We start from the raw sequence: 17,997 nt of genomic DNA on the forward strand, positions 1-17,997 counted from the left end.
TAATCTGTATATCACCCCGAGGTCATTGTCTACCAGCAAAGTTTCAGCACATCTACCTCCAGCTATGGATCTGTGGCATCTTTGTCTCCACCCTTCTTTCTCCCCACATTCCATTTAGCTTTCCCAGCCTACCTAACTTCTGTCCAGACCAAGCAGTTTCTTTATTCATTAATGACAATCACAGCACACAGAGGGGATCCCACATCAATTTATGTTCATGAAGAAATTCACTTTTTCCAGATCATTCTTCTTGTTATTCAATTCTCTATTACTAATAATGGGATTCATGTTCCCATTATTAATTGGATTAATTCTACTTCTACCTTGTGAAACACTGGTAAGAGTGTTTGCTGTGCTCCTGCTTGCAGCCATCAGAAATGAGTGAGGAAAGAAGGACACATGCAGAGCTGACATTATCCCTTAGGAGTAAGAAAGACAAAAAACAGCCAGTTAAGAAAAATGAAGGTAACATTTCTCTGCTTTTGTGTGTGTCCTGAAAATACAATACCAAATATAAAAAAAACATGAATTCATATTAATTACGTGAATTGATATTTGATGTTATATATGTCACATGTCTGGCTCTTTTTATTATTTTAAAATCTACTACTGGGTAAATAGCCAATAAGTGGACTGTTCTAAATTTTAATCTCAAGCATAAATATCCATCTGCTCTAATTATAAGGTTTCCTAAACTTGTTATGTATCTTGCCTTTTGATCTTATGTAGACAATCAATGGCGCAAGTCTGTTGCAATCCTGGGAACAGTATGTATTTGTCTAACAATGTCAAATGCAGTCTTAGGATATGCATGTGAGTATATTTTATACATACATATATGTGTGTGTATGTGTAACTATGAGATAAGAAACAATGTTACAACTGCTGAACCTTTGCAAATTTTGACATTCTATAAACATCCTAGTGATTATGTGTATTAATGATAATGAGGATGGAGATAAAGACTTTATTAGTATTTTATATTTCTACTTTTATAACATGTAAAACACTACACTGCTGTAGTTACACAGAAATACCATGTGTAAGTATAAAGCAGTTTAATACATACAATAACTTTTGTATGAACTAGTTTGCTTACAATCAGTGAGTTGGGAATACTTGTATTTACTTACTAAACTCTTTTTAATGAAAATAAGTTTTAATACATTATTTAGTAAACACAAATATGCATGTAGTCAAATTCTTCCAGATGTATTGATCAACTTACAATGAGCACAAAACTGAAATCTGTATGTAGTTTCAGTATGTAAAATTTCAGTGGGCTTCTTGGATTGGGGAAATTGCTATTTTTTTTATTTATAATATGGACGGTTTTTAGATTGACTTCCGAACACTCAAGTGTCATACAAGGGTCTGAAGAGATGGCTCAGTGGTTAAAATCACTATTCTTGGCATTCTCGTAATGGAAAAGAGCACAAGAATTGCAGGACCTGGATTCAGTTAACAGAACCCAATGGTAGCTCACAACCATCTATAATTTTAGTTTCAGTGGGCAGAGTCTACACCTTCTTCTGGCCTCCAAGGTCAGTTAATGCACATGCATTCAGGCAAGACACTCATACACACAAAATAAAATAAAATGAAATAAAACAGTTATTAAAGAGTCATACAAATGTTTAACAAACATCTCCATTAAGCAGGATAGACACTGTATGGCAAATGGGCAAGCTAGTTAATAAATGTACTATTTATGTGCACTTCAAGTACTCAATTTGCTGAAATACTTTTGTAAGCACAAAGGAGAATAAACCTGACCTCTTTGCTCCATGAATATGCAATTTTTTCAGTTTTGATACATTTAAAATCAGTTAGTTTTATTATTTAGTTGATTTGGCTGTTGTTTAAGACAGGGTCCTGTTCTGTAAGCCTAGCTAGACTAGAACTCACTGAGATCCACTTGCTTCTGTCACTTTTACCCTCAGTTCCAGGATTAAAGCTTGGCTGTTACACCTGACAGAAGTTGTTTTTTAACTCCTCAATCTCCTGCCTTTAGCTCCCAGTGCTGAAATTACAGAGTTACAGTGATACACCTGACTCTAACAGATTTTAAAAATTACACTCTATGATTTCTTTCAGCATCTTTTTTTCTGTTTGTTTAAAAACATTTTGGTTTAAAATAAATTGTTTGGTTCATTGATTCAATAAACAATTTTGGTTATCTCCCATTTGTAAAAACTATGTATAGCATCAAGATCACAGAAATTTAAAGGATAAAAAGCCTTTAATGAGTTTACTTGAAAACATACATACATATATACATACCTATATATGTATGTATGTATTTTTTAAACTACTCATATATAAAATGAATGCAATGATAAAGATATGATGCTATTTTATATGGATGACATATGACATCCTGATGTCAAGAAGCCTTCCTTGCTGAAGCAGTAATTGAGGTTAAATAAGAGACAAACAAGAATTTGGACAGTGATAGAAAACACACTGAGCTATGGTGTGTGTGTGTGTGTGTGTGTGTGTGTGTGTGTGTGTGTGTGTGTATGTGTGTGTGTAAGAGAGAAAGATGGGGAGAAAGAGTAATGGTAAAGAAGCAGAGGCATGTGACACAACAATGGACAAAGTTCATATTGGGTTATTTCTTCATGGTTAGCTGTTGGCAGTAGGTTCAGAGTATCAGCACACACATGACATCAAGACAGATATCTAGATTAGAGATATCAAATCTGTTGAATTGTGTCCAATTGATTCAGAAAATTACTTCAGAACATGCCAAATGGAGATGGAAGGAAGATCATGCAGAAACTTTTCAAAACCAGGTCGCAATGTTGCAATGTTAGAAGACAAAAGGTCAGGATGATGATATTTGGGATAAATAAAAACCAAAAAACAGGTGAAAATGATTGAGGAAAAAAACAGGAAAATCTGATTAGTAGATAGGCAGAAACACACTATCTGGCACCAGGCACCGTGTAATAAGGATAGCCAATGCTGAAGTGATATGGCAATCTAAACAGACAGAACTTTTATCAAGAGGGAGATCACTAAAGCTTCTTGCTGGTCTGGATTTGGTAGAACAAAGACTTGACCCAAACCAAGTTGCAAAACCTGGAAGTTTTAAGATTAGAAATCATTAAACATAGAAAATTGTATTTTTTAAAGTATAGAGAAGCAAATGTTGAAAGCATGTAGATGTACATGATCTCTTATGGCTTCACAAAATGGAATTTTTGCAGTAGTCAAAAAATAACTACAGAGACATGTAACAATGTGGATAAATATTAACCTGATAATACAAAGTGAAAAAGCAGCCATTTTTGCATGTCATGATGCATTTTTATAAGATCATAGCCTTAAATCAGCAATGTAAGAACAATTTTAAGGAATAAGAGACTAAAAGTAGCTGTAAACCAAATCATAGGAAAAATATATAAATAAATACATGTAATTATTAAGGTTCTAGTGCTAGTTTGGACAAACACTGAATAGAATATCTAAATGAACAGAATGGAGCAATGATGATAACACCCTATCTACAAAGAATTGCAAACAATATTTTTTCTAAATAATCATGAAAAAAAACAATTGTAAATGAGAAAACAGAGTTGCATGCTTCATGATCTTACATTCCTAGTTCTTGAGTTTTTGTAAGACGTATTACTTCCTTCTTTAAAAGACTTATTACTTATTTTAAGTCATAGGTGTATGTGTGTGGAGGGGGCAAATGCATAGCAGTGCAAATCCTGTCAAAGCTAGGAGAGGGCCTCAGCTCTGCCATAACTGGAGTTTTAGTGAGTTGTTAGCTATCTGATGTGAGTGCTGGGAAACAAAACTAGGTCCTTTGCGAGAGCAGTACATGCTCTTAACCACTGAACTCTCTCATCACATCTGAAATAATGATTGCTTACAGAGACTTGGTCTTCTGTTTGCACTTAAAAATTTGTTTGATTTTCTCCATCCATCTTCAAAGAGGCCATTATAAATTGAAATATAAAGCCAGATCCTTTAAATTACATATGTAAACATTAAATGGAATAATAAACTTCAAAACATTATTTGAAGATACAAGGCATGGATTCTGTTTAAACAAATTTTACTTTTCAGTTGAAATTTTGTTTTAGAAATATGTTAAAAACTTTAAAAGTAGTATGTTGCAGGTTATAAACAGCTGTGTTTAAAAATCTATTTTATTTTATATTCTAGCATTTCAAATATTTTATACTTTTCTTACTGCTTTTTAATGAACACCATCTACTATTTAAAATTACAATTGAATGATTGAATTGTGGCGAGTTATCACCATTTGTAGTAGTAATCTCATAGCATGGACTTAGTTTTTCAGTGCACTTCTAACTTCAAATTTCAACATGGAAAAGATGCAACTAAAGCTGCTGTCTCTTCAGTAGACGAAGCAGGTCCTTCAACTCTACCGTCAACTACAGGTATGCATCAAAACCTGAACTGAAAACTGACATACTTTTAAAGACATTTATGTTTCTGTCTCATTTCAGATTGTAATTTTAAAATTTCACATTGAACTTTGACAGAATTTGAGCTTTATTTACTTCTTACCAAGCCCGTCTGTTTTCTTACAGTTAATTAAACTATTGGCCTTCATAGAAGGAGTTGCTATTGGTTTTCACTTTGAATTTATTGAGCATTTTATACTTTTCTTTACTGTGGGCATATATTGTGGGTATATTTACCTAATGGAGTGTCTTTTATATCAGTGCCACTCCCATTATTCATTTTGATTAATCTCTCCTTGCAGATAGAAATGCTTAATGCTGGTGTCTTTTTCCTTGAAAAGTCAGGATTTGTCAGTGCAACTATAATAAAGCCCTGTATCTGTCAGAGACAGTTTCTGTGTTCACAATATTTTTTCCTATAAAATTGGGCACTATTTTTAGTGAAAGCAATTGCTCTTTAGAGTTCAGTTAGTCTTTGGAGCCAAAAATGAAGCACCATGAGTCCATGTCTTGAAAGGAGTCTGAGGATAATAGCTGCTTTTATTTTCAGAAAAAGGGTATTACACATGTCAAGGAAGATGGTCATGTTGTGGAGAAAACTGTTACTACTTTTCAGAAGAAGAAAAGACATGGAGTGAGAGTGAGGCCTCCTGCAGACTCCTGGGTTCTCACCTGGCTAAGATTGACAACAGAGAGGAGCAGGTGTGGGGAGTGAGTTCCTTGAGTGTTTCTGGGGAAGTTCGTATGTCTTGAGCTGGAAAAATTATGTTCCTCCTACTGTTTTTTGCCTACTGAACAGAAGCACTTGAATATATTGGCCCATATTTACCTGCAATGAAAAGGGCAGAGACATAAAAAGTACCTAGAAGAAGATTTTTATGTCATGAGAAATAGCCCTGTTTTGGGTGACATGGGATAATTCTGAGCCATGTCATTTGCATTGCATCTTCAGAACTTAGCCAGAGCAGACCATTTATTGTTAATGAAAAGCTAGTGAGAAAAGCTGTCTTTGTTGATATGAGCAGTCCAAAAGAAGCAATTATTTTTGAGTTCTGTTCTTCTATCATCAGTATCTGGAAAAATAATTTACTTCTAGGATGGAACATGAGTCCTTATCATTGGACATTGGAGAAACAAAATTTAAAATAAAGACAGAATATATAAGAGGATGATGATAGAATTAATCCTCTAAAATATTTTTATTTTATTCATAACTCAGAATGACATAAGTTTCTCTGTTGTTTGTATATGACACTTCCCATTATTCCCAAAATTTAAAAAGAAAATGGCTACTCTAGCATATTTTGTAGCTTTATTTTGAACAATTCAGTTAGGCACTAAATTCCATTTTAATATTTACTTTTAAAAATGCTGTTTCTAATAGATTTTATGCAGGATGTATACTATACCACTGTATTTACTAATATATATTTTATTAAAGTAGATATTTCATAAAGAAGTAAAAGTTGGAGACAAATCAATACAAAGACCAATTTATAATTTATATACATCTTTGAACCTCTCGTAAATGAGTTTGTTAGAAATTGGAATATTGTTTTACTATGAAGACATTTACACAATTTTACATAATTTACATATAACTTTAATTTTCAATAAATTTATTTCAAAGATTTACTTTAGGGGTATGTGTGTGTCTATGTGTGTGTGTGTGTGTGTGTGTGTGTGTGTGTGTGTGTATGTGTGAGTGCATGTGTGTATGTGAGAGAGAGATACAAACATAGATACAGACACATAGAAAGACAGAGAAAGACAGAAGTACAGAGAGGAAAAGAAGATAAATAAAAGTGATTAACTGTCATACATGTATAAGAAAAAACTTAAAGTGAACAATATATATGACTTGGATAGAGAATTAAGAATATAAAATCATTATTTTAGCACATAAAATCTTCAGACAGATTCTATGATCTACATTTAGCCAATTCTATGATCTACATTTACACATAAGGAAAATGCACGATAATTAATTTTCTTATTATAAATGAATTCTAGTTTAAGACTTCCTAAAGTTTCTTGTTTCACATGACATAGACATCATTACATGGATGGATGCAGGGTTTTTTTTCTTTAACTAGTCATAGTCATTTGCTTTTGCATCAACACCCTTAGACTTCCCTTCTGTGAAATATTGTTCAACATGTCTTCTTTTTTTCATACATAACTGTAGGAGTACAACTTGAATAATAGAGCATGTAAATTTTTCATATTCTCTAGTATTCTTCAATATGATATCAATAACAGTAGTAAATATAATCTTCTGATCTCATTACCCACAGAACTTCTCTTCTCATTATTCCCATAACAAATGAAGCGATTTATTGGAAATTGTTACAGCTTTAACAAGAATGTTTGAACTGCCATTAACATGTCTGTGTGTACTGCCCTATATAAGCTTTCTTTACATGAAATATTTCTACTTAGGTTTTTCTTTTTCTTTTTTTTTTTTTGAGCAGCAAGCATTTAATATGTTTTTTTTCCAAGATAATAATCATTTTTTTTTAATTTTTTTCCCCTCATGGTTTATTTTTTTCACATTTAAAAATTTCCATCTCCTTCCCTCCTCCTCCCCCTTCCCTCCCCTCCTCCTCACCCTTCCCTCCCCCCCCTTCTCCCCCTTCCCTCCCCTCCCCTCCACCCATACCTCCCCTCCCTCCCTCTCAAGGCCAAGGAGCCATCAGAGTTCCCCACTCTATGCTAAGACCAAGGTCCTCCCAACTCCCCCCCCAGTCCAGGAAGGTGATCGACCAAGCTGAGAAGGCTCCCACAGAGCCCGTCCATGCAGAAGAACCAGAGCCCAGCACCATTGTCTTTTGCTTCTCAGTCAGCCCCCATTGTTGGCCACATTCAGAGAGACGGGTTTGGTCACATGATCCATCAGTCCCATTCCAACTGGGGTTGGTGATCTTCCATTAGTTCTGTCCCACCGTCTCCATGAGTGAACGCACCCCTCTAGTTCCTGACTTTCTCCTTCATGTTCTCGCTCCTTCTGCTGCTCATCAGGTCCTTGGGAGCTCAGTCCAGTGCTCCAATGTGGGGCTCAGTCACCTTCCCCATCTGTCGCCAGATGGAGGTTCCCTCACGGTCCTGACTTTCTTTCTCATGTTCTCTCTCCTTCTGCTCCTCATCAGGACCTTGGGAGCTCAATCCGGTGCTCCAATGTGGGGCTCTGTCATTTTCTTCATCTATCGTCAGGTGGAGGTTCTATGGTGATATGCAAGAAATTCATCAGTATGGCTATAGGAACTGGCCTTTTCAGGCTCCCTCTCCTCAGCTGCCCAAGGAACTACCTGGGGGCGTCTCCCTGAAAACCTGGGAACCCCTCTAGGGTCAAGTCTCTTGACAACCCTCAGGTAGCTCCTTAAATTAAGATATATGCTTCCCTGCTCCCATATCCACCCTTCCTATATCCCAAGCACCCCATTCTTCCGAGCTCCCCCCATTCTCCCCTTCACACTTTTCTCTCCCCATCTTCCCTTGGCCCAGTCTCGCCCAACCCTCAAGTTCCCAATTTTGCCTGGCGATCGTGTCTACTTCCAATATCCAGGAGGATTACTATATCTTTTTTTGGGTGTTCACCTTCTTATTATCTTCTCAAGGATCCCAAATTTATAGGTTCGATGTTCTTTAATTATGGCTAGAAACCGATTATGAGTGAGTACATCCCATGTTCATCTTTTTGGGTCTGGGTTATCTCACTCAGAATAGTGTTTTCTATTTCCATCCATTTGCCTGCAAAATTCAAGATGTCATTGTTTTTTACCGCTGAGTAGTATTCTAGCATGTATATATTCCACAGTTTCTTCATCCATTCTTCCACTGAAGGGCATCTAGGTTGTTTCCAGGATCTGGCTATTACAAATAATGCTGCTATGAACATAGATGAGCATATGCTTTTGTAGTATGATTGGGCATCTCTTGGGTAGATTCCCAATAGTGGAATTGCTGGGTCCTGGGGTAGGTTGATCCCGAATTTCCTGAGAAACCGCCACACTGCTTTCCAAAGTGGTGGCACAAGTGTGCATTCCCACCAGCAATGGATGAGTGTACCCCTTACCCCACAACCTCTCCAGCAAAGGTTATTATTGGTGTTTTGGATTTTAGCCAATCTGACAGGTGTAAGATGATATCTCAAAGTTGTTTTGATTTGCATTTCCCTGATAGCTAGGGAGGTTGAGCATGACCTTAAGTGTCTTTTGGCCATTCGAACTTCTTCTGTTGAGAATTCTCTGTTCAGTTCAGCGCCCCATTTTTTAATTGGGTTAATTGGCATTTTACCGTCTAGTCTCTTGAGTTCCTTATATATTTTAGAGATCAGACCTTTGTCAGTTGCAGGGTTGGTAAAGATCTTTTCCCAGTCAGTAGGCTGCCTTTGTGTCTTAGTGACAATGTCCTTTGCTTTACAGAAGCTGCTCAACTTCAGGAGGTCCCATTTATTCAATGATGCCCTTAATGTCTGTGCAGCTGGGGTTATGCGCAGGAAACGGTTCCCTGTGCCCATTTGTTGTAGAGTACTTCCCACTTTCTCCTCTATCAAGCTCAATGTATTCAAATTAATATTGAGGTCTTTAATCCATTTGGACTTGAGTTTTGTGCATGGTGATAGATATGGATCCACTTTCATTCTTCTACATGTTGACATCCAGTTATGCCAGCACCATTTGTTGAAGATGCCCTCTTTCTTCCATTGTGTACTTTTGGCTCCTTTATCAAAGATCAGGTGTTCATAGGTTTGTGGTTTAAGATCCGGGTCTTCTATACGATTCCATTGGTCAACTTCTCTGTTTTTATGCCAGTACCAAGCTGTTTTCAATACTGTAGCTTTGTAATAGAGTTTGAAGTCAGGGATGGTAATGCCTCCAGAAGAACCTTTATTGTATAAGATTTTTTTGGCTATCCTGGGTTTCTTGTTTTTCCATATAAAGTTGATTATTGTCCTCTCAATCTCTGTGAAGAATTTTAATGGGACCTTGATTGGGATTGCATTGAATCTATAGATTGCTTTTGGTAGAATTGCCATTTTTACTATGTTGATCCTCCCAATCCACGAGCAGGGGAGATCCTTCCATTTCCTGGTATCCTCTTCAATTTCTTTCTTCAAAGACTTAAAGTTCTTGTCAAATAAATCCTTCACTTCCTTGGTTAGCGATACTCCCAGATATCTTATGCTATTTGTGGCTATTGTGAAAGGTGATACTTCTCTGATTTCCCTCTCTGCTTCCTTATCCTTTGTGTATAGGAGGGCGACTGATTTTTTGGAGTTGATCTTGTATCCTGCCACGTTACTCAAGGAGTTTATCAGCTGTAGGAGTTCTTTGGTGGAGTTTTTGGGGTCGCTTATGTATACTATCATATCATCTGCAAATAAAGAAAGTTTAACTTCTTCCTTTCCAAATTGAATCCCCTTGATTCCCTTATGTTGTCTTATTGCTATTGCTAGAACTTCAAGCACTATATTGAAGAGATAAGGAGAGAGTGGACAGCCTTGTCGTGTTCCTGAATTTAGTGGGATAGCCTTGAGTTTCTCTCCGTTTAATTTGATGTTAGCTGTCGGCTTGCTGTAAATAGCTTTTATTATATTTAGGAATGACCCTTGTATCCCTAATCTCTCCAAGACCTTTATCATAAAAGGGTGCTGAATTTTGTCAAATGCTTTTTCAGCATCTAATGAGATGACCATATGGTTTTTTTCCTTCAGTTTATTTATATGATGGATTACATTGATAGATTTTCGTATGTTGAACCAGCCCTGCATCTCTGGGATGAAGCCTACTTGATCGTAATGGATAATTTTTCTAATGTGTTCTTGGATTCGGTTTGCCAGTATTTTATTGAGAATTTTTGCGTCAATGTTCATGAGTGAGATTGGCCTGTAATTCTCTTTCTTGGTTGAGTCTTTGTGTGGTTTAGGTATCAGGGTAACTGTAGCTTCATAGAAGGAATTTGGCAGTGACTCTTGTGTTTCTATATTATGAAATACCTTAAGTAGTATAGGTATTAGGTCTTCTTGGAAGTTCTGGTAGAATTCCGCATTGAAACCATCTGGTCCTGGGCTCTTTTTGGTAGGGAGGTTTCTGATAACAGTTTCTAATTCTTCGCGACTAACAGGACGATTTAGAGCATTTACCTGGTCCTGGTTTAACTTTGGTATATGGTATTTATCTAAAAAATTGTCCATTTCTTTTACATTTTCCAATTTTGTGGCATACAGGCTTTTGTAGTAAGATCTAATGATTCTCTGAATTTCCTCTGTGTCTGTGGTTATGTCCCCCTTTTCATTTCTGATCTTATTAATTTGCATGTTCTCCCTCTGCCGTTTGATTAGTTTGGCTAAGGGTTTGTCAATCTTGTTGATTTTCTCCAAGAACCAGCTTCTTGTTTCATTGATTCTTTGGATTGTTTTCTGTGTTTCTATTTTGTTGATTTCTGCCCTCAGTTTGATTATTTCCAGTCTTCTACTTCTCCTAGGTGAGTCTGCTTCTTTTTTTTCCAGAGCTTTCAGGTGTGCTGTTAAGTCACCAATGAGCGCTTTCTCCGTTTTCTTTAAGTGGGCACTTAGTGCTATGAACTTTCCTCTTAGCACTGTTTTCATTGTGTCCCATAGGTTTGAGTATGTTGTGTCTTTGTTTTCATTAAATTCAAGAAAGACTTTAATTTCTTTCTTTATTTCTTCCTTGACCCAGGTGTGGGTCAGTAGTTGACTGTTCAGTTTCCATGAGTTTGTGGGCTTTCTGGGGGTAGCATTGTTGTTGAATTCTAATTTTAATCCATGATGATCCGATAAGACACAGGTGGTTACTAATATTTTTTTGTAACTGTGGAAGTTTGCTTTGTTACCAAGTATATGGTCAATTTTCGAAAAGGTTCCATGAGCCGCAGAGAAGAAGGTATATTCTTTCCTATTTGGGTGGAATGTTCTATAGATGTCTGTAAAGTCCATTTGGTTCATTACCTCCAATAAGTCTTTCAATTCTCTGTTAGGTTTCTGTCTGATTGACCTGTCCATTGGTGAGAGAGGAGTGTTGAAGTCTCCAACTATTAGTGTGTGTGGTTTGATGGCTGCCTTGAGTTCTAGAAGTGTTTCTTTTACATAAGTGGGAGCTTTTATATTAGGGGCATAGATATTCAGGATTGAGACTTCATTCTGATGGATTTTCCCTGTTATGAGTATAAAGTGTCCCTTTCCATCTCTTCTGATTGATTTCAGTTTGAAGTCAACTTTGTTGGAAATTAGTATGGCCACACCCGCTTGTTTCTTAGGGCCATTTGCTTGATAAACCTTTTCCCAACCCTTTACTCTGAGTAGGTGTCTGTCTTTGTGGTTGAGGTGTGTTTCTTGTAAACAGCAAAATGTTGGATTCTGTTTTCGTATCCAGTCTCTTAGCCTATGCCTTTTTATAGGTGAATTGAGTCCATTGATATTAAGTGATATTAATGACCAGTGCTTGTTAACTTCAGTCATTTTTAGTAGTAGAGTTTGTGTGTTTACCTTCTTCTAGTTGTGCTGGTGAAGGGTCGCTAGATGCCTGAGTTATTGTGGGCATTGTTGGACTCCTTGGTTTGTGATTTTCCTTCTATTACTTTCTGCAAGGCTGGATTTGTGGCTGCGTATTGTTTAAATCTGTTTTTGTCCTGGAATATCTTGTTTTCTCCATCAATGGTGAATGCAAGCTTTGCTGGGTATAATAGTCTAGGCTTGCATCCATGTTCTCTTAGTGTCTGTAGCACATCTATCCAAGCTCTTCTGGCTTTCATGGTTTCCATTGAGAAATCAGGTGTAATTCTGATAGGTTTCCCTTTATATGTTACTTGACCTTTTTCCTTTGCAGCTCTTAATATCTGTTCTTTATTCTGTATGTTTTGTGTTTTGATTATTATATGGCGTGGGGATGCTTTCTTTTGATCCAGTCTATTTGGTGTTCTGTAGGCTTCTTGTACCTTCATAGGAACATCCTTCTTTAGGTTGGGGAAGTTTTCTTCTATAATTTTGTTGAATATGTTTTCTGGGCCTTTGAGATGTAATTCTTCTCCTTCTTCTACCCCAATTATTCTTAGGTTTGGTCTTTTCATGGTGTCCCAGATTTCCTGATTGTTTTGTGTTAAGAATTTGTTAGATTTGTTTAGTTCTTTAATCTGTGAGTTTATTTCCTCTATAGTATCTTCAGAGTCCGAGATTCTTTCTTCCATCTCTTGTATTCGGTTGGAAATACTTGTCTCTGAAGTTTCTGTTCGTTTACTCAGAGTTTCCATTTCCAGTCGTCCCTCAGATTGTGTTTTCTTCAATACCTCCATTTCATTTATCAGGTCTTGTACTGTTTCCCTTACCTGTTTGATTGCTTTTTCTTGTTTTTCTTGTTTTTCTTGAGTGTCCTTGAGTGATTTATTTATTTCGTCTACCTTTTTGTTTGTTATCTCCATTTCTTTATGGCAGTTTTTTACCTCCTGTTTAAGGTCCTCTATTATTTTCATAAAGTATTGTTTAAGGTCGGTTTCTTCTATATCTTCTGGGGTAGGGTGTTCAAATCTTGTTGTTTCGGGATGTCTGGCTTGTGGTGATGTCATGTTGCCTTTCATGTTGTTGGAGGAGCTCCTGCATTGACGCCTGCCCATCTCTCCCTTCAAAAGGAGCCCGGAGGCGTTTGGTGTCCTAGACCAATCTTTGCTGTGACTGAAACTGGTTGGATCTCCCCAGTGCCAGAGGAGGACCTATTCTTTGCGTCACAATCTGAAGGAGCCTGCACTCCCTTTGGGTGGGTGGCCTTAGAACAGGAGCAGGACACCTGAGAACACTAGGGAAAACTTGGGAGAGACAGGAACGGGAGAAGCAGAAGCGAGCCTGCAGAGGGAGCTGGGGGGAGGGGGTCTGTGCTCTCTTCCAGGGCAGGTTGCCCCAGGGTCCGCATTCACTCACCAGTTCAGATGGAATGTCAGGGCACAGGATCAGGGATTCCAGGCAGGCCAGGGTCGCAGCCCAGACAAAAGGGCCAAGGTGGGGGCAGGGCGGGATGGAATACCACACAGCGAACCTGGCAGCACAATCTGAAGGAGCCTGCACCCCTCCGCAGGGATCCTCAGACCTGCCTGGAGGCCAGAGTCTGACCCCTTTGGGTGGGTGGCCTTAGAACAGGAGCAGGACACCTGAGAACACTAGGGAAAACTTGGGAGAGACAGGAGTGGGAGAAGCAGAAGCAAGCCTGCAGAGGGAGCTGGGGGGAGGGGGTCTGTGCTCTCTTCCAGGGCAGGTTGCCCCAGGGTCCGCATTCACTCACCAGTTCAGATGGAATGTCAGGGCACAGGATCAGGGATTCCAGGCAGGCCAGGGTCGCAGCCCAGACAAAAGGGCCAAGGTGGGGGCAGGGCGGGATGGAATACCACACAGCGAACCTGGCAGCACAATCTCTCTACTTAGGTTTTTACACTTTTTCCTATGCAATTTATTCCTTCATTGACTTACAAGATGTCTTTATTTGTCCTTTAAATAACTACAAACATCTCCAAATCTGAGACTTGTTTTAACATGTTTTTTTAAAGTGTCTTTTGATACTGAGAAATTCTAAATGAAGTGTAGCTGAACTTTGAACCTTATGTATAATATCTTAAATGGTATTGATACTATAAGGAATACTAAAATTCTAATTTTTCCACAGAACTTTATTCAGTCACGATTGAATTACAACTATTGGGTTGGATTACATAAAACTGAAAGACAATTCCAGTGGGTGAACCAGAAGGATGATAAACTTTCTTCAGACTTGTGAGTTTTTATTTCATATACTTTCTTAACAAATGTTTCATTATAAGGGAAGACCCTGGTAAAATAGATCATGTTTGTTCACTACTATAGCTTTTTATGCATGGAACTTCATGGAAAGCTGAAGACCTAATTAATCAGAGTAAAGGATTTTTCCAGGTTTCTTATTTTTCTATTTGTTATCTTATTTTTTTCAAAATGTACATGCATGATTCACATATGTCTGTGTACCATGTGCATGTCTGATGCAAGCAGAGTCCAGAAGGTAATATTGGATTCTCTGGAACTGGAGAATTACAGATTGCTGTAAGCAGCCAAGTGGGTGCTGGGAATTGAGACAGTTCTTTGAAAGAGCAGTAAGTGGTCTTATCTGCTGGGCCATCTCTCTAACGCTTCCATTAAGAAAATGTCGTTAAATCCCCATATGAGGCCTTATCACTTAGCAGTTTTATCTAAGGAGGTTGTGATGCACACTGGAATAATCACACATGAGTATTTTTATATTGTGATAATAAAAGTTATGCTTAATGAATGACTGGTCTTAAAAATGTTTTTGACTTAGGTATGTTCTCAGAACACATTCAACATCTGAAGAATGTGGATACCTCAAGCCCATGTCCCTCAACTCCAGTGTGTGTAGTCGATATTTCCGTTACATTTGTGAAAAGAACTTTTCGTGCCTTGTTACTTCAAAGAATTGATAAAGTCATATATTTCTGTTTTTTCCTTAACTGCTATTAGTAAAATAAAATCAAAGAGCTTAGAATATTGACCCAAATCAGTAAACTCTTCACGATTTAGAAAGCCTTATTTTCTTGAAATGATAAAGCAAAGATTTTTAGGCAGTAAATGAAATAAACTCAAGAAGTATATATATATATATATATATATATATATATATATATATATATATATATATATGTGTGTGTGTGTGTGTGTGTGTGTGTGTGTGTGTGTGTGTGTACAAATGTATATGTGTGTTATATACACAATATATATTCACAATATATATTATATACACAATATTATATATATATATGGCAAAATGGCAAAAATCAATAAACTGAAACTAGAAAACACTTTTTGGGGGTGAAAGACATTTTATTTATTTCTCCTAATCATCTAGGCAAATTTAAATCAGTGGATGAGTGGTAGATTTGCATTGTTTAAAATAAAAAAGAAAGCAAAATTGAACTGTAAAATCACTTATTCTTTACTTGGTTTCCAATAACTGTCTAACTCAAACAACTAGATTTTGGATATCATTTCAAGGATATCATTTGGAAATGCTTTCTACCTATAAAGCAAATGTTACAAATGCTTTAAGTGTGGTCTAGGATTTTTCACTTATGGGGAGTTTGGTTTTCATGTGATGCCTCACTATGCAGCTGTCGTTGGCATGGAACTCATATAGAACAGAATAATGAAGTTGGTGGTGATTCTCTCTCACTCTGGGCCTCCTGAAGGCTGGACTGCAGGTTTGCTTTTTAATATCTAGACATTGAAGACTGGTTTTTTTTGTCAAGACATAAGGGAGATGTTGACTTTTTGGAAGCATCTTTGAATATTGTACAAGAAAGAGATGTACGTAAATGTACTTAACAACTGGTATTTCAGCTTACTCTAGGATTACCATTACATAAGACCTGAAGTGAGTGAAGCTTTACACAGTTTTTTGTAGCATGGAGAATATTTCCATTATAAACCTCTGCTACTGTAATTTCTGTGTCAATTTTATTTATTTATTTATTATTTACTAAAAATTTCCACCTCCTCCCAACCTCCCTTTTCCCTCCCAATTCTCCCACTTCCCCTCGCTCTCCAGTCCTAAGAGAAGTTAGGGTGTCCTGCCCTGTGGGAAGTCCAAGCCCTCCCCTCCATCCAGGTCTAGGAAGGTGTGCATCTATACAGAGTAGGCTCCCAAAAAGGCATGCAGTAGAATCAAAATCTGGTGTCATTATCATTGGCTTCTCAGTCAGCCCTCATTGTCAGCCACATTCAGAGAGTTCAGTTTAATCACATGCTCATTCAGTCCCAGTCCAGCTGGCCTTGGTGAGCTCACATTAGATCATTCCCACCGTCTCCGTGGGTGGACACACCCCTCGCAGTCCTGACTTCCTTGCTCATCTTCTACCTCCTTCTGCTCTTCATCTGGGCCTTGGGAGCTCAGTTCAGTGCTCCAATGTGGTTCTCTGACTCTATCTCCATCCATTACCAGATGAAGGTTCTATATGATATGCAAGATATTCATCAGTGTGGCTATCAGCGAAGACCTGTTCAGGTACCTTTCCTCTGCTGCCCTAGGACCTAGCTGGGAAAATCCCCTTGGACACCTGGGAACCCCTCTAGAGCCAAGTCTCTTGAAAAACCTAAAATGTCTGCCTTAGTTAAGATATCTTCTTCCTTGCTCCCATATCCACACTTCCTCCATCTCAATCATCCCATTCCCCCAAGTTCTCCCTGATGTGGGAAAGTCTTCTGTTTGTGTTGATTTCATTCATTAATAAACTGCCTTGGCCAGCCCTTAGGTGGGTGGAGTAGACAAAACAGGAAGAAGGAAGTGAGGTAGATGGCTCAGTCAGATGCCACACCTCTCCTAAGTGAGATAAATCACCATGCCTCTGCTCTCTGAGCCAGACTGCCGTGCCTCTCCTCAGGGACAGATGCGATGGAGCCAGCCACCAGGTCAGACATGCTGAATCTTTCCCGGTAAGACACCACTCGTGGTGTTACACAGATTATTCGATATGGGTTAGTCAAGATGTGAGTAAGAGGCTGAAAATAATGGGCCAGGCAGTGTTGAAAAGAATACAATTTGTGTGTTGTTATTTCTGGGGCTAAGCTAGCCGGTGGCCTGGAGCAGGGTGGCGGGAACGCAGCCCGCAGTTCCACACTACATCTCCCAAGTCCTCCCCTTCTCCCTTCTCTCTCCCCATATCCCCTTCCCCCAACCCACCTCCAAATATCCCACCCCCACCACTCCCAACTTTTACCCTGCGATCTTGTCTACCTCCAATATCCAGGAGGATAAATATATGGTTTTTTTTTGGGGGGGGGTTCACTTTCTTATTTAGCTTCTCTAGGATCAGAACTATAGGCTCAATGTACTTTGTTTATGGCTAGAATCCACTTATGAGTGAGTACATATCATATTCCTCTTTTTGAGTCTGGGTTATCTCACTCAGGAAAGTGTTTTCTATTTCCATCCATTTGCATGAAAAATTCAAGATGTCACTGTTTTTTACCACTGAGTAGAACTCTAAAGTGTATATGTGCCATACCTTCTTTATCCATTCTTCTACTGAGGGGCACCTAGGTTGTTTCCAGGTTCTAGCTAGTACAAATAGTGCCGCTATGAATGTAGCTGAACAAATGCTTTTGTAGTATCATTGGGCATCTCTTTGGTATATTCCCAGGAGCGTAACTGCGGGATCCTGAGGTAGGTTGACTCCCATTTTCCTGAGAAACTGCCTCGCTGATTTCCAAAGTGGTTGAACAAGTCTGTATTCCCACCAATGGATGAGTGTTCCCCTTACTCCACAACCATGACAGCATAGGCTATCATTGGTTGGGTGCATCTTACTGTGAATCTGATTTACATTTCTTTGATGGTTGACTGTGTTGACCACTTTTCATGCAAATATTAGCATGTGGGTTTCTGATTTTCAGACTCATTTGATAAGGCCCTTGACCATATTTAAATTTGTTTATTTTTGCTATTGAGTTGTAGGAATTCTTATTGTATTTTGGTTCTTAATACCTTAACCAAAATTGTGTGCA

General features: G+C 38.1%; 1 protein-coding gene across 1 annotated transcript; it reads left to right on the plus strand.

Annotated features, from left to right (window-relative positions):
* The first annotated feature begins 368 nt into the window (after positions 1 to 368).
* LOC119806255 (natural killer cells antigen CD94-like) lies at positions 369 to 14,918 on the plus strand. Its single transcript, XM_038317852.1, has 6 exons — positions 369 to 465; positions 730 to 813; positions 4,314 to 4,421; positions 4,999 to 5,150; positions 14,114 to 14,220; positions 14,780 to 14,918. The coding sequence occupies exons 1-6, from the start codon at positions 378 to 380 to the stop codon at positions 14,916 to 14,918; spliced, it is 678 nt and encodes a 225-aa protein (XP_038173780.1). The 5' UTR covers positions 369 to 377.
* The last annotated feature ends 3,079 nt before the right edge of the window (positions 14,919 to 17,997 follow it).

This window comes from Arvicola amphibius, chromosome 2 (genome assembly GCF_903992535.2).
Source record: "Arvicola amphibius chromosome 2, mArvAmp1.2, whole genome shotgun sequence".
In the NCBI taxonomy this organism is placed as follows: domain Eukaryota; kingdom Metazoa; phylum Chordata; class Mammalia; order Rodentia; family Cricetidae; genus Arvicola; species Arvicola amphibius.

Coding starts and splice junctions, on each gene's coding strand:
- LOC119806255 (XM_038317852.1), top strand. CDS start 378: ATGAGTGAGGAAAGAAGGACACATGCAGAGCTGACATTATCCCTTAGG. Junction 466..729: donor GCCAGTTAAGAAAAATGAAG/GTAACATTTCTC, acceptor GATCTTATGTAG/ACAATCAATGGCGCAAGTCT. Junction 5,151..14,113: donor TTGACAACAGAGAGGAGCAG/GTGTGGGGAGTG, acceptor ATTTTTCCACAG/AACTTTATTCAGTCACGATT.